Source organism: Procambarus clarkii, chromosome 58, assembly GCF_040958095.1.
Source record: "Procambarus clarkii isolate CNS0578487 chromosome 58, FALCON_Pclarkii_2.0, whole genome shotgun sequence".
NCBI lineage: Eukaryota > Metazoa > Arthropoda > Malacostraca > Decapoda > Cambaridae > Procambarus > Procambarus clarkii.
Window position 1 is genome coordinate 25,956,105 of NC_091207.1, and position 16,167 is coordinate 25,972,271.

At 48.1% G+C, this 16,167-nt stretch overlaps 2 protein-coding genes across 2 annotated transcripts in view; one reads left to right on the top strand and one right to left on the bottom strand.

Annotated features, from left to right (window-relative positions):
* Positions 1–7,275, bottom strand: part of LOC138353542 (uncharacterized) — a 310,043-nt gene extending 302,768 nt beyond the window's left edge. Inside the window, exon 1 of the mRNA XM_069306704.1 lies at positions 6,530–7,275. Within this exon, the coding sequence (XP_069162805.1) occupies positions 6,530–6,577 (48 nt within the window). The 5' untranslated portion in view covers positions 6,578–7,275. The remainder of the gene's footprint in view (positions 1–6,529) is intronic.
* Positions 7,276–12,014: 4,739 nt separating this feature from the next.
* LOC138353595 (activity-dependent neuroprotector homeobox protein 2-like) lies at positions 12,015–12,890 on the top strand. Its single transcript, XM_069306791.1, has one exon. The coding sequence runs from the start codon at positions 12,015–12,017 to the stop codon at positions 12,888–12,890; it is 876 nt and encodes a 291-aa protein (XP_069162892.1).
* The last annotated feature ends 3,277 nt before the right edge of the window (positions 12,891–16,167 follow it).

A 16,167-nucleotide genomic window follows, 5' to 3' on the forward strand; every position in this document is an offset into this window, starting at 1 on the left:
GAGGATGAAGCGGGCATTTCCCCTCTGGATCGCGACACTGAGGCGCTGGAAGAAAACTTGCCGCTCTAGGGTCTCTAGTAGTGTCAATGAGCCTGGAACCAAGAACCTTAAGAAATCTTCTTGCACTCTCTCCCCATGGGCCTAGGGTCTCAGATCCTATTGGAACGAAGTTGTACCTGTGATCTAATTCCCTGTACTTGGTCGACTTGTAACTATCTGTGTGTCGCTGCGGCTCCTGCTGTGCCGGCAGAGAGGTTGATGTAAGTGGTTGCCAGGGTGGATACGCAAGTATAGTCCCATGCCAACTGTCTGCCACCCTTCAAAGGGCGCAGTGTGATACCGTCTGGTCGGCCGGCAAAGCTAGCAGAGTTTATGGTTCAATAGATTGCGGGGCTCTCTCTCCGCTGGACACTGGGCAGAGGCAAGGCTCTTCCCAATGATGTCATTGACTTCGTCGTGTCTAGAGTGTCAACCACCTGATTTTCCACAGTGCGACTGAGAAGCCTAACCAGACTACGATCAATTTGATTGTTACCGCCGGAGGCGGCTAGTTTATTGTGCACCCCATACCCATCCTGTGAGCGGTGCTAGTGAACATGCTGGCCACACTGTTCGATCCACCGCACGTGTACCCCCCCCCCCCCACTTCCCCCCCACACCCCCCCGGCACCTCTCGCCGTCCGTCCCTGCAAAGTTCGGATGATGTGTACGTGCATTTTTGCGTCGAATGACTGTTAATTCAGACAGGAGCGAGGCCGGGAGGGCGGAAGGTGTGGCAGGCTAATTACTGCCGGAAAACTTGTCTCTGGTAATGAGGGGGGGGGGAGGGGGTACGAGGCGCCGCTTCTGTCAACATTACGTTCCTCAACACGAAATTAGTGAATCAATAACCATTGGAGTTTCATTTTTAATATCATTATTATTATAATTGGTCTTTATAATCTTTATAATTATATCTTTATAATTTATAAATCTTTATAATCTTTATATAATAAGATTAGATTATATAAGATATAATTATTAGATAGATTATATAAGATTATAAGATTATAATCTTTATAATTATCTTTATAATTTGTATTATATTATTATTAATTATTTAGATGTTCATTTATGTTATCTTCACATTTTCCCTTTGCCCTTGGAAAGGAAGGTTGATGTCATGCTATCCTCTACATCATCCACAAGGGTGAGATATCATGACGCTAACTTAGTTCATCCATCTACCAAAGTAATATGTTTATTGTTTGTGATGTGTGTATATGTACGTATTAACACGATGTACTGAACGGGGTGAGAATAGCTTGAGCAACCTCATCCCTTTGTGTGTATTTTACCTCAATAAACTTATTTCAATTTCAATTCAATTTCAATTTCAATCTACCAAAGTCAGACCTGACCATCCACTAGCCTGAGTTTAATTACGTCACACAACCATCCACCTAAAGACCTACCCGAAAACTATCCTATCCAATCGCCAGTTTGAAATTAGTAAGTATAATGCAAAATTAGCCTAGGCCTCTGCAACCAGCATCCACACGCAAAGATGATGATAACATCAAACTACTTCTTCAATCAATATTATCCTTGAACTAATGACAACTAACCGGAAGGGTGAAATCAAACAATTTCTCAGCCAAACATCAACTGACTGCGATAGGCTACCTCTTTAGCCTCATGACAATATTGATTAAGTCATCGTTGAGAGATAGTGAAAGGTAACAGCTGAGAGTTGGGGAGAGTGATAACAGCTGAGAGTGCAGGAATGTGATAACAACGAAGTGATGAAAAGAGGCAATAATTGAGTGAGAAGTAATGAAGAGGAAAGAAGTTATAATTCAGAGTGAAAGTGAGGGAGATAAATAACTGGGTAAGGTAGTTGATAACTGAGAGTGGAAGCAAGGTAGAGAGGTAAAAACCGAGAGTGAGAGAGAGAGAAGCAATAACCGAGAGTGAGGGAGAGAAGTGGAAGCTGAGAGTGAAGAAGGGAGGGAGGTGAAAGGCCTAACCAAACTGACAGTGTGAGAGAGCCAATGAAGATCGAGAGCATACTAATTAAATTGTGTATTTCTGTATTTTCACATTACCGAGTATAGGTATACAGCATATGAATATAGACTATCTACTAAACGTGAGTGTACATGTACTGAAAATATACATAACCTAATTATCGCGAAAGAAAACACAGAACTAGGATTCCGAGTAGGCTTACAGACAGCCTATGTTGAATAAATATAATCAGTACAGGGTAAGAACATCAAGTATAAATCATTGTGTGTGTGTGTGTGTGTGTGTGTGTGTGTGTGTGTGTGTGTGTGTGTGTGTGTGTGTGTGTGTGTGTGTGTGTGTGTGTGTGTGTGTGTAATTACCTAAGTGTAGTTACAGGATGAGAGCTACGCTCGTGGTGTCCCGTCTTCCCAGCACTCTTTGTCATGTGTGTGTGCGTGTGTGTGTGTAAATTAGCACAAATTGGTTGGTTGCCTCAGTATTACAGCAGCCTACGCAATACATCAAAAATTATACAGACAACTAAGCCGTTCAAAGCCTACTCGACTGTGTAGGTGTACGGGAGTTTGAACATGGTCTACAAATCTATGTTCCCGTTATTCTATTGTTTTAATAGCCGTTACTAGACAATAACTAGACACTAACGACCCGGAGCAGACAACGGGTCCAGTGCAGAACCCAGCCTGAGGACAGGCGGGGGGCAAAACACAAACAATGATACTATTTAGGTCGACCTCATCAATGTTGTCATTACTCTTACGCACAAGAACATGAAGACGGAAGCTTGAAACTCATGATATTAGAGAACAATTATTGCAGTGAATTATGCCATTGTTGAGAGTCTTGGTCTAGTTGGGAGCCGGTCGGCCGAGCGAACAGCACACTGGACTTGTGATCCTGTGGTCCTGGGTTCGTTCCCGGGCGCCGGCGAGAAACAATGGGCAGAGTTTCTTTCACCCTATGCCCATGTTACCTAGCAGTAAAATAGGTACCTGAGTGGTAGCCAGCTGTCACGGGCTGCTTCCTGGGGGTGGAGGCCTGGTCGAGGACCGGGCCGCGGAGAAACTAAAAAGCCCCGAAATCATCTCAAGATAGTTCATTCATTATGGCCATCCCGTGAGGTAGGAGTATTAATTTAGCTTAAGTATGATAACCTGAATGGTCACTTGTGATAGGGACTCAGGTTTGGACATTAACACTAAAAGTCTAAATTTATAAAGCAGAATAATGACATCTGAAAACGATAGCGAAGCGAAATTTGAAGCTAATAATACATTTAAACTATGACTAGTCAACTGATTCAGATTTGCGCGGATTAACTTTACATTTGTAAACATTTTAACAAATGTGGCATTCAATGTTCAGCTCACTGGTGAAGTTATTAGCAAATTCTGCAGTAAGCATTATCTTGAAGAAAAATATTAGCCTAATATAGACCTCAAGACAAAAAGAAATATAATAATTAGATTTCAAATACACATACATATATTTCATGCTTGATACAGTGGAGAATTCATAAATATATAGTGTCAATTACATAAAGCAATTCATACGCGAAACGTTTCGGGCATTATATGAACGTACACAATGTCAATAGAGTTCTAGGTTTGATTTCTAGAAACGTCCAAAACATTGTATCTTGACCTTTCTCTACTCGCCTTGGCGGCACATAGATTAGACTATGTTACATTGGTTAGGCACTATAGAAGAATATTTTTCCCGAAAACCTACAACCATGAATACCCCAGCTCAACATCAGAGGTCCGCGGTTGTTCAACGTCCTCCCAGCAAGCATAAGAAATATTGCCGGAACAACCGTGGACATTTTCAAGAGGAAACTAGATTTATTCCTCCAAGGAGTGCCGGACCAACCGGGCTGTGGTGGGTATGTGGGCCTGCGGGCCGCTCCAAGCAACAGCCTGGTGGACCAAACTCTCACAAGTCGAGCCTGGCCTCGGGCCGGGCTTGGGGAGTAGACGAACTCCCAGAACCCCATCAACCAGGTATCAACCAGGTATTAACCAGCTCGCCCCCCCCCCCAGCACCACCAATGTCCCTTACGATGACTGAGCAAGTAGTGCATCGAGGTCTTTTGAGAGAATAACAGGATATCTGACTGAAATGGAACAATGGTAATGATATGTAATCAAACGAGACAAATTGCTAAGTAGAGGCATTAAGGCAAATGCAAAGAAAGTTCCGAAAAAAAGGGTTAAACAGATAGGCTACATCGGTCATTATAACTGGATGTAAGACTCCAGATTAAACAGATAGGCTACATCAGTGACGATAACTGCATGTAAGACTCCAGATTAAACAGATAGGCTACATCAGTGACGATAACTGCATGTAAGACTCCAGATTAAACAGATAGGCTACATCAGTGACAATAACTGCATGTAAGACTCCAGGTTAAACAGATAGGCTACATCAGTGACAATAACTGGATGTAAGACTCCAGTAGAATGTCGTGAACTGTACGAAAGTGACGTCATCGGTGACGTCACCCTACTATCGTAGTAGGTGACGTCACCGATGACGTCACCGATGAAGCACCCAACCTGCTTTTGCGTTGTTTTTTACACTGAATACGTTTTGTCACGTTATGATACGTTAGGCAGATGTTATACTGTATGGAATATCGCAGCGCCTCTAGGCCTAGCCATGCATTCCACAGTACAATGTCCTGTACCTGCCTCACATGGGTCAGTAGGCCTACTGCCGTGTGCCTGCCTCACATGTGTCAGTAGGCCTACTGCCATGTGCCTGCCTCACATGGGTCAGTAGGCCTACTGCCATGTGCCTGCCTCACATGGGTCAGTAGGCCTACTGCCATGTGCCTGCCTCACATGGGTCAGTAGGCCTACTGCCCTGTGCCTGCCTCACATGGGGGGCACGCTTTCACTGGAGCAATAAGGTGCTACTCTAATATTTCCCAATAAGTGGCCTATGTGCTTTCCAGCGTTTTCTAATATATCGGAAAACTAATTCAAAGCTATCTGAGGTTTCGTCAGAACCGCCGACTATTGCAAGTTCTTTCTAGTCCAATTTAGTTTTAGATTTTGAAATTTGAAACAAACGAGGCTAGTCTCTATTGAGGGCACGCAGCCTATATGCTTAGGCCTATGTTCTATGGCTTCTACCCTTCTAGCTAGTTGTAATTGTTAGCACAAGTTAGTTGTAGTGTATCTAGCCTGGGGGGGGGGTTCTTGCTAGGTATTGTCAAACAGTACCCAAGGCGCCTAGACAAAGCTTGTTTGCTGTTTTTTTTAAGACTGGAATTGGTAAAGTTAAGACCGTTAGGTAAGGCTCTGTTGGGTTAGGTTGTTTTGGGTTTGCTTAGGTTAGGCTTTGTTGGGTTAGGTTGCTTTGGGTTTGCTTAGGTTAGGCTCTGTTGGATTAAATTGCTTTGGGTTTGCTTAGGTTAGGCTCTGTTGGGTTAGGTTGCTTTGGGTTTGATTAGGTAAGGCTCTGTTGGGTTAGGTTGTTTTGGGTTTGCTTAGGTTAGGCTTTGTTGGGTTAAGTTGCTTTGGGTTTGCTTAGGTAAGGCTCTGTTGGGTTAGGTTGCTTTGGGTTTGCTTAGGTTAGGCTTTGTTGGGTTAGGTTGCTTTGGGTTTGCTTAGGTTAGGCTCTGTTGGGTTAAATTGCTTTGGGTTTGCTTAGGTTAGGCTCTGTTGGGTTAGGTTGCTTTGGGTTTGATTAGGTTAGGCTCTGTTGGGTTAGGTTGCTTTGGGTTTGCTTAGGTTAGGCTCTGTTGGGTTAGGTTGCTTTGGGTTTGCTTAGGTAAGGCTGTTGGGTTAGGTTGCTTTGAGTTTGCTTAGGTTAGGCTCTGTTGGGTTAAATTGCTTTGGGTTTGCTTAGGTAAGGCTCTGTTGGGTTAGGTTACTTTCGGTTTGCTTAGGTTAGGCTTTGTTGGGTTAAATTGCTTTGGGTTTGCTTAGGTTAGGCTTTGTTGGGTTAAATTGCTTTGGGTTTGCTTAGGTTAGGGTCTGTTGGGTTAGGTTGCTTAGGTTAGGGTCTGTTGGGTTAGGTTGCTTTGGGCTTGCTTAGGTTAGGCTCTGTTGGGTTAGGTTGCTTTGGGTTTGCTTAGGTAAGGCTGCTTTGAGTTTGCTTAGGTTAGGCTCTGTTGGGTTAGGTTGCTTTGGGTTAGGTTACTTTGGGTTTGCTTAGGTTAGGCTCTGTTGGGTTAGGTTGCTTTGTGTTTGCTTAGGTTAGGCTCTGTTGGGTTAGGTTGCTTTGGGTTTGCTCAGGTTAGGCTCTGTTGGGTAGATTTCCAATTGAAAATCGGGTGGCTAAGCGCCGTGTGTGTGCTCGACGCGGCTAGTATCCTGTTATAACTAGCGTGTGGTGGCCGCTAGTGACTAGTGTGTGTGTGTGCTAGTTGGGTTCGCTTCTGACTAGTGTGTGTGTGTGCTAGTTGGGTTCGCTTCTGACTAGTGTGTGTGTGTGCTAGTTGGGTTCGCTAGTGACTAGTGTGTGTGTGTGTGCTAGTTGGGTTAGGGAGAGGAGCAGCAACACTCACCATTCTGTAGCCGCGTCTGGTGGCCTTGGTCGTCGACGTGATGGTCATTGCAGACTCCTGTCCTCTCTGTCTGTGTCTCTGTGTCTCACACACGGCTACGGTTCTCCTGGTGGTGGTGGAGGCTATAGAGCCTCTGTAGCAGCACCGTCGGCGTCGCCTACACGGCCCCCGTCGCCGCCCCCACGACAATTACCACCACCATCATCACTATGGACGTAGTACTGACCTTAAACTCTTTTTTCCTTTCTTTCCCCCTTCAGAAACGCACTTGTAGGTTTGGGGAAGAGTTGAACAATGGTGGTGGGGGGTGGTGGTGGTGGAGGGGGGGGAGAGGGGGGTGTGGAGAGGGGCTACACCCACCCAATTCTTCACGAAATGGGAAGGATCCTTTTCCTCTTTTTCTTATGTTTACCCGTAAGTCTTTCCTAGGCTCGTCTGGTGCGGTCATATGGGAGGCTGCATTTTTTCGGGACCTGGGGGGGGGGGGCGCCGCCCTGTGCGGGTTATTCCATCGGAAACTATGTGGTTATATATATCTTAAGACGCTGTTACACTTGTCACGAGGAAGGGAGAGGACGATGACTGGGAGGGAGGAAGGAATGTCCGAGCGGGAGAGACGCGGCCGGCCGTACACTTCCTTCCACTGCCACAAGTATACTGAGATGACATTGGCATCGACACTGTATAAAGCGCCCCGGGATGCCAGTTTGATGCGCGACATTTGTACACGCACTGTCCTCTCTCCCTCCCTTCTCCCCTCACATCCTCCCTCATTAACGACCCTGCAAGTGGCCACACCTCGGCCATAACGAGCCCCAGCAGGCAAAAATACCACCACCCCCTCATCAACACAGCAGAGGCATCAACAGCGGGTAAAATGCGATACGATAATATCATCCTCCCGCCGCCGCCGCCGCTGCTGCTGTTCCTAGAGAACCTTACTTCTCACATATGGGATGGTGAGGCCACAGCACCGACCCCTTGCTCAATATTCCAGGCTGGAGATGAGACACGTCAGCTCCCACAGCACAAAGAGGTAATATTCTCTCCACTGAGTAAGTCAGACAAAGCTGTTTGCTTGATAAAGATCTATTTTGAAACGAAGAACTCCTGGGGCCCATGCGCCGTGTGGGCGTGCCAGACGTAAGAGCCGGCAGGAGGTGGCGGGATTGTCAGCGATTATGATTTGTTCATTTTTCACTCTTCATTCTCTTATCACTCAGTTATTCATCGATTTCCCACTCTTAATGCAAGCGGCCCGCATTTGCCTCAAATATTTAACAAGGCACTTGACAAAATCATTGAATTTGAGGTGAAATATTTATAAGTGTAGCGGACCACGTTGATGTCAGGTTCCGTCCAACTGATTGACATCGTTTTATGCGCATACATACATACATATATACATACATGCATACATACATACATATATACATACATACATACATACATACATACATACATACATACATACATACATACATACATACATACATACATACATACATACATACATACATTCATACATATTTTCATAAATACGTACATACATACTTTCATACATACATACTTTCATAAATACATGCATACATACATGCAAACTTTCATACATACATACGCAATTTCATACATACACATGCGTACACAAGAGGCGGCCACGCGCTCACATGTCTGGTGGCGCGCGCGCACATGTATAAATATATACCCGTCACGGGCAAGCAACACCTACACACTGACCCAAGGAGTTTACTGTATGTAGTATACATGCATACTCACGGAGGGAGTATACATACATACATACTCACGGAGGGGCAGCAGTATACACGCATTACGCATTACCTTCTGTACTCGTCTCTAAAACCTTGCAATTAGATACTCAGCCTGGATACTCAGCCTAGATACTCAGCCTGCATACTCAGCCTGGATACTCAGCCTAGATACTCAGCTTGGATACTCAGCCTAGATACTCAGCCTGGATACTCAGCCTAGATACTCAGCCTGGATACTCAGCCTGGATACTCAGCGTGGATACTCAGCGTGGATACTCAGCCTAGATACTCAGCCTGGATACTCAGCGTGGATACTCAGCGTGGATACTCAGCCTGGATACTCAGCCTGGATACTCAGCCTAGATACTCAGCCTGGATACTCAGCCTGGATACTCAGCCTGGATACTCAGCATGGATACTCAGCCTGGATACTCAGCCTAGATACTCAGCCTGGATACTCAGCCTGGATACTCAGCCTCAACACTCAGCCTCAACACTGCCAAAACGTTTCCACATGCTCCATACTTAGTGACGTCACACGCAGCGCTGCCAGACTCTATATTCAACCGCAAATAGACACGATTGATTGATGATAAGGTCATTCAGGTACCGTAACTACTTGCCGGGTATTTGCGTTCATTTGAAGTCGTAAAAGCAACTTTTTTGTGTGAATTTGTTGAAAGATATTCGAAATCAAACTCCCTAGCTTTAGTTAAACTAAAGGTAGCCTAATCTATACTTACGTAACCTTAGGTGACTACACATAGCTTAATCTATATTAGCCTTATCTTATCTAACTAAATATAGCCTAATCTATTAACCTGACCTTATCTAACGTAACATAGCCTAGTCTATACTAACTAAACATAGCCTAGTCTATATTAACCTCACCTTAACTAACTAAACATAGCCTAGTCAATACTAACTCAACATAGCCTAATCTATACTAACTAAGCATAGCCTAGTTTATACTAACTCAACATAGCCTAATCTATCCTATCCTAATCTCACTAAACCTAGCCTAAACTAACCTAACCTAACCTAACTTTATCACACAGTGAAGATAAAGATATTTGCTGGCACTCTACGTCAACAGATTCTGGGACTCTCCTGGTTCAAAGTCACTCTCAACCCACAGCTCATATAACATAGATCTGACTGTAATTGGACTTACAATGTCAATAAAGCATTTCTCTGTGACTGTAGTTCCTTCATAATATTCAGCTGGGGGGTCTCCCTGCTTTATTAGTAAAGCCCCAAGCAGGGGAGCCCCAAGCAGGGGAGCCCCAAGCAGGGGAGCCCCCAAGCAGAGAAGCCCCAAGCAGGGGAGCCCCCAAGCAGGAGAGCCCCCAAGCAGGGGAGCCCCAAGCAGGGGAGCTCCAAGCAGGGGAGCCCCAAGCAGGGGAGCACCAAGCAGGGGAGCCCCAAGCAGGGGAGCCCCAAGCAGGGGAGCCCCAAGCAGGGGAGCCCCAAGCAGGGGAGCCCCAAGCAGGGGAGCTCCAAGCAGGGGAGCCCCAAGCAGGGGAGCACCAAGCAGGGGAGCACCAAGCAGGGGAGCACCAAGCAGGGGAGCACCAAGCAGGGGAGCTCCAAGCAGGGGAGCTCCAAGCAGGGGAGCTCCAAGCAGCGGAGCTCCAAGCAGGGGAGCTCCAAGCAGGGGAGCCCCAAGCAGGGAAGCTCCAAGCAGGGTGAGCTCCAAGCAGGGGAGCTCCAAGCAGTGGAGCCCCAAGCAGGGGAGCCCCAAGCAGGGGAGCTCCAAGCAGGGGAGCCCCAAGCAGGGGAGCCCCAAGCAGGGGAGCTCCAAGCAGGGGAGCCCCAAGCAGGGGAGCCCCAAGCAGGGGAGCTCCAAGCAGGGGAGCTCCAAGCAGTGGAGTTCCAAGCAGGGGAGCCCCAAGCAGGGGAGCCCCAAGCAGGGGAGCCCCAAGCAGGGGAGCCCCAAGTAGGGGAGCTCCAAGCAGGGGAGCTCCAAGCAGGGGAGCCCCAAGCAGGGGAGCTCCAAGCAGGGGAGCTCCAAGCAGGGGAGCTCCAAGCAGTGGAGCTCCAAGCAGGGGAGCCCCAAGCAGGGGAGCCCCAAGTAGGGGAGCCCCCAAGCAGAGAAGCCCCAAGCAGGGGAGCTCCAAGCAGTGGAGTTCCAAGCAGGGGAGCCCCAAGCAGGGGAGCCCCAAGCAGGGGAGCTCCAAGCAGGGGAGCCCCAAGCAGGGGAGCCCCAAGCAGGGGAGCCCCAAGCAGAGAAGCCCCAAGCAGGGGAGCCCCAAGCCGTGAAACCTATTTAGTTTTTCGTGCACAACTCCGTCACCAATCTACTTCACTCCGCACTAAGTGATCTTTTTTCCTACGGAGATGAACTTTAAACTTGTGATTTCCAATTTGCATACGAAGCGTCGGCCTCCGTACTGGCCCCCCCCCTCGCCACCACCCCCTCCCCCTCTCACCACCTTCCCCCCTCCCTCGCCACCCCTCCCTCGCCCCCTCCCCCTCGCCCCCTCCCCCTCGCCCCCTCCCCCCACCATAACACTACTCTGCATTTTAAATGTTGAAGAACTTGGAATGGTCGTGAGTGTATTGGGGGCTCCTGAGGTATTCTGATAAGCTGGGAGCCGGCCACGTGCTCAGGTCCTAGCCGGCCTGGTGTTCACGTCCCAGCCGGCCTGGTGTTCACGTCCCAGCCGGCCTGGTGTTCAGGTCCCAGCCGGCCTGGTGTTCACGTCCCAGCCGGCCTGGTGTTCACGTCCCAGCCGGCCTGGTGTTCATGTCCCAGCCGGCCAGGTGTTCATGTCCCAGCCGGCAAGGTGTTCATGTCCCAGCCGGCCAGGTGTTCATGTCCCAGCCGGCCAGGTGTTCATGTCCCAGCCGGCCAGGTGTTCACGTCCCAGCCGGCCAGGTGTTCATGTCCCAGCCGGCCAGGTGTTCACGTCCCAGCCGGCCAGGTGTTCATGTCCCAGCCGGCCAGGTGTTCATGTCCCAGCCGGCCAGGTGTTCATGTCCCAGCCGGCCAGGTGTTCACGTCCCAGCCGGCCTGGTGTTCACGTCCCAGCCGGCCAGGTGTTCATGTCCCAGCCGGCCAGGTGTTCACGTCCCAGCCGGCCTGGTGTTCACGTCCCAGCCGGCCTGGTGTTCACGTCCCAGCCGGCCAGGTGTTCACGTCCCAGCCGGCCAGGTGTTCATGTCCCAGCCGGCCAGGTGTTCACGTCCCAGCCGGCCTGGTGTTCACGTCCCAGCCGGCCTGGTGTTCACGTCCCAGCCGGCCTGGTGTTCACGTCCCAGCCGGCCTGGTGTTCACGTCCCAGCCGGCCTGGTGTTCACGTCCCAGCCGGCCTGGTGTTCACGTCCCAGCCGGCCTGGTGTTCACGTCCCAGCCGGCCAGGTGTTCACGTCCCAGCCGGCCTGGTGTTCAGGTCCCAGCCGGCCTGCTGTTCAGGTCCCAGCCGGCCTGGTGTTCACGTCCCAGCCGGCCTGGTGTTCACGTCCCAGCCGGCCTGGTGTTCATGTCCCAGCCGGCCTGGTGTTCACGTCCCAGCCGGCCTGGTGTTCATGTCCCAGCCGGCCTGGTGTTCATGTCCCAGCCGGCCTGGTGTTCACGTCCCAGCCGGCCTGGTGTTCAGGTTCCAGCCGGCCTGGTGTTCACGTCCCAGCCGGCCTGGTGTTCAGGTCCCAGCCGGCCAGGTGTTCAGGTTCCAGCCGGCCAGGTGTTCAAAGTTCACCACAGCTTTGTTCAAATGTTCAACAAAGTCTTCAGAGCCGTGACAGCTGTCAGCAGCTTACAGATGTCTGGAAGACAAGAAGGGTTGAACACCTCAGTGTTCTCTGGTGTTCAACCACAGAACACCACAGTGTTCTCTGGTGTTCAACCACAGAACACCCCAGTGTTCTCTAGTGTTCAACCACAGAACACTTCAGTGTTCTCTGGTGTTCAACCACAGAACACCTCAGTGTTCTCTGGTGTTCAACCACAGAACACCTCAGTGTTCTCTGGTGTTCAACCACAGAACACCACAGTGTTCTCTGGTGTTCAACCACAGAACACCCCAGTGTTCTCTGGTGTTCAACCACAGAACACCTCAGTGTTCTCTGGTGTTCAACCACAGAACACTTCAGTGTTCTCTGATGTTCAACCACAGAACACCCCAGTGTTCTCTAGTGTTCAACCACAGAACACCCCAGTGTTCTCTGGTGTTCAACCACAGAACACCCCAGTGTTCTCTGGTGTTCAACCACAGAACACCCCAGTGTTCTCTGGTGTTCAACCACAGAACACCCCAGTGTTCTCTGATGTTCAACCACAGAACACCCCAGTGTTCTCTGGTGTTCAACCACAGAACACCCCAGTGTTCTCTGGTGTTCAACCACAGAACACCCCAGTGTTCTCTGGTGTTCAACCACAGAACACCCCAGTGTTCTCTGGTGTTCAACCACAGAACACTTCAGTGTTCTCTGGTGTTCAACCTCAGAACACCACAGTGTTCTCTAGTGTTCAACCACAGAACACCACAGTGTTCTCTGGTGTTCAACCACAGAACACCCCAGTGTTCGCTGATGTTCAACCACAGAACACCTCACTGTTCTCTGATGTTCAACCACAGAACATCTTCTAACAGCAAGTTCACAAAGACTTAGCAGTAAGCTGACATTAAGTAGCAACGCGTTGAAAGGTTCGCTTTCCCCGACATTTAGCAGATAATAACCTATTGAACAACCATCCACACAACAGTGGTTAAGTAGTTAGGAATTAGAGGAGGAGGAGTAGTCCATGGTAGGTGGCCCAGAGAGGTGGGATAACAGGTCCTGTGTAAGGAATTAATCATTATATTCAGAGAGGTGGGTAACGGGTCCTGTGTAAGGAATTAATCATTATATTCAGAGGTGGGATAACGGGTCCTGTGTAAGGAATTAATCATTATATTCAGAGAGGTGGGATAACGGGTCCTGTGTAAGGAATTAATCATTATATTCAGAGAGGTGAGATAACGGGTCCTGTGTAAGGAATTAATCATTATATTCAGAGAGGTGGGATAACAGGTCCTGTGTAAGGAATTAATAATTATATTCAGAGAGGTGGGATAACAGGTCCTGTGTAAGGAATTAATCATTATATTCAGAGAGGTGGGATAACGGGTCCTGTGTAAGGAATTAATAATTATATTCAGAGAGGTGGGATAACAGGTCCTGTGTAAGGAATTAATAATTATATTCAGAGAGGTGGGATAACGGGTCCTGTGTAAGGAATTAATAATTATATTCAGAGAGGTGGGATAACAGGTCCTGTGTAAGGAATTAATAATTATATTCAGAGAGGTGGAATAACGGGTCCTGTGTAAGGAATTAATAATTATATTCGCCAGAGTAATGCTAGACAAGATGGCGTCTCCACATGTGGTGGAGGTGTTAACAATGGGAACCTGGCCAACTGGGGCGGGTATTGGGTCTGTCTGGCTATAGGACCTTAGTATATGACTATAGGACTATTGGCTAGTTCCTCAGTATATGACTATAGGACTATTGGCTAGTTCCTCAGTATATGACTATAGGACTATTGGCTAGTTCCTCAGTATATGACTATAGGACTACTGGCTAGTTCCTCAGTATATGACTATAGGACTATTGGCTAGTTCCTCAGTATATGACTATAGGACTATTGGCTAGTTCCTCAGTATATGACTATAGGACTACTGGCTAGTTCCTCAGTATATGACTATAGGACTATTGGCTAGTTCCTCAGTATATGACTATAGGACTACTGGCTAGTTCCTCAGTATATGACTACAGGACTACTGGCTAGTTCCTCAGTATATGACTACAGGACTACTGGCTAGTTCCTCAGTATATAACTACAGGAATACTGGCTAGTTCCTCAGTATATAACTACAGGACTACTGATTAGTTCTAGTCATTCCTTTAATACTTCCTTCCTAGACTTCTTTTCATATTATTTAATATTTTGTAATATTCTGTGATAGCCTCTGTTATGTGGGGCTCCGCAGGTGGTGTAGTTGTCTTTGTCTGTTCTTTAGTGTAGTAAGAATGTCTTGCTCAGGAATGGTAAGGAATAGAAACTTAGTGACCTTGTCTCCCAGCAACTTAGTGACCTTGTCTCCCAGCAACTTAGTGACCTTGTCTCCCAGGAACTTAGTGACCTTGTCTCCCAGCAACTTAGTGACCTTGTCTCTCAGCAACTTAGTGACCTTGTCTCCCAGCAACTTATAGTGACCTTGTCTCCCAGCAACTTAGTGACCTTGTCTCCCAGCAACTTATAGTGACCTTGTCTCCCAGCAACTTAGTGACCTTCTCTCCCAACAACTTAGTGACCTTGTCTCCCAACAACTTAGTGACCTTGTCTCCCAGGAACTTAGTGACCTTGTCTCCCAGCAACTTAGTGACCTTGTCTCCCAGCAACTTATAGTGACCTTGTCTCCCAGCAACTTAGTGACCTTGTCTCCCAACAACTTAGTGACCTTGTCTCCCAGGAACTTAGTGACCTTGTCTCCCAGGAACTTAGTGACCTTGTCTCCCAGGAACTTAGTGACCTTGTCTCCCAGCAACTTACTGACCTTACCTCCCAGCAACTTACTGACCTTCCCTCCCAACAACTTAGTGACCTTACCTCCCAACAACTTAGTGACCTTGTCTCCCAGCAACTTAGTGACCTTGTCTCCCAGGAACTTAGTGACCTTGTCTCCCAGCAACTTAGTGACCTTACCTCCCAGCAACTTAGTGACCTTACCTCCCAGCAACTTAGTGACCTTACCTCCCAGCAACTTAGTGACCTTGTCTCCCAACAACTTAGTGACCTTCCCTCCCAACAACTTAGTGACCTTACCTCCCAGCAACTTAGTGACCTTATCTCCCAACAACTTAGTGACCTTACCTCCCAGCAACTTAGTGACCTTACCTCCCAGCAACTTAGTGACCTTGTCTCCCAACAACTTAGTGACCTTGTCTCCCAACAACTTAGTGACCTTACCTCCCAGCAACTTAGTGACCTTATCTCCCAACAACTTAGTGACCTTACCTCCCAACAACTTAGTGACCTTACCTCCCAACAACTTAGTGACCTTACCTCCCAACAACTTAGTGACCTTCCCTCCCAACAACTTAGTGACCTTGTCTCCCAACAACTTAGTGACCTTGTCTCCCAACAACTTAGTGACCTTACCTCCCAACAACTTAGTGACCTTACCTCCCAACAACTTAGTGACCTTGTCTCCCAACAACTTAGTGACCTTGTCTCCCAACAACTTAGTGACCTTACCTCCCAACAACTTAGTGACCTTGTATCCCAGCATAATGCCCCATGCCTCCTAGCGCCCCCTGGGAGGGAGGGAGGGAGGGAGGCAAGTATACCCCCAGAGCAACATACTAAACCGGGCTGCCAGCATACTCAGCATAAGCTAGCCTGGTAAATATTGAGATAAAAACCCGCAGCATTTTACCCAGGGCGGTAAAGGTCTGCACCCAAACTGTTATGCATACATAATAGCCAGGTCACCCCTCAATATATAAAAATAAAATGCTGAGTTAATAAAAAAAAAGGCCCCCCCCAAAAAAACAAAACAAAAAAAGTTTACAATACATCGCTGTCACTGGGTTTTGTGCTACTGGAAAATAGATGGACACCGTGTGTCAGACTGTCTATCTGTCTGTCAGTCTGTCTATCTGTTTATCTCCGCCATTGGCCGTGATGTGTGCATAATATATTTTCGAGGCGATGGAGATGATTTCAGTGTAGTTGTGGGGGTAGGGGGGTGGGGGGGGGGAGGGGAGAGGGGGGGGATATGTGGGGGGATGGGGTATGTTGGGAGAATGAGTATGTGGTGGATGGGGTATGTCTGAGGCCGGGTATGTGGGAGGAGGGGGGATGTATTCACCTAGTTG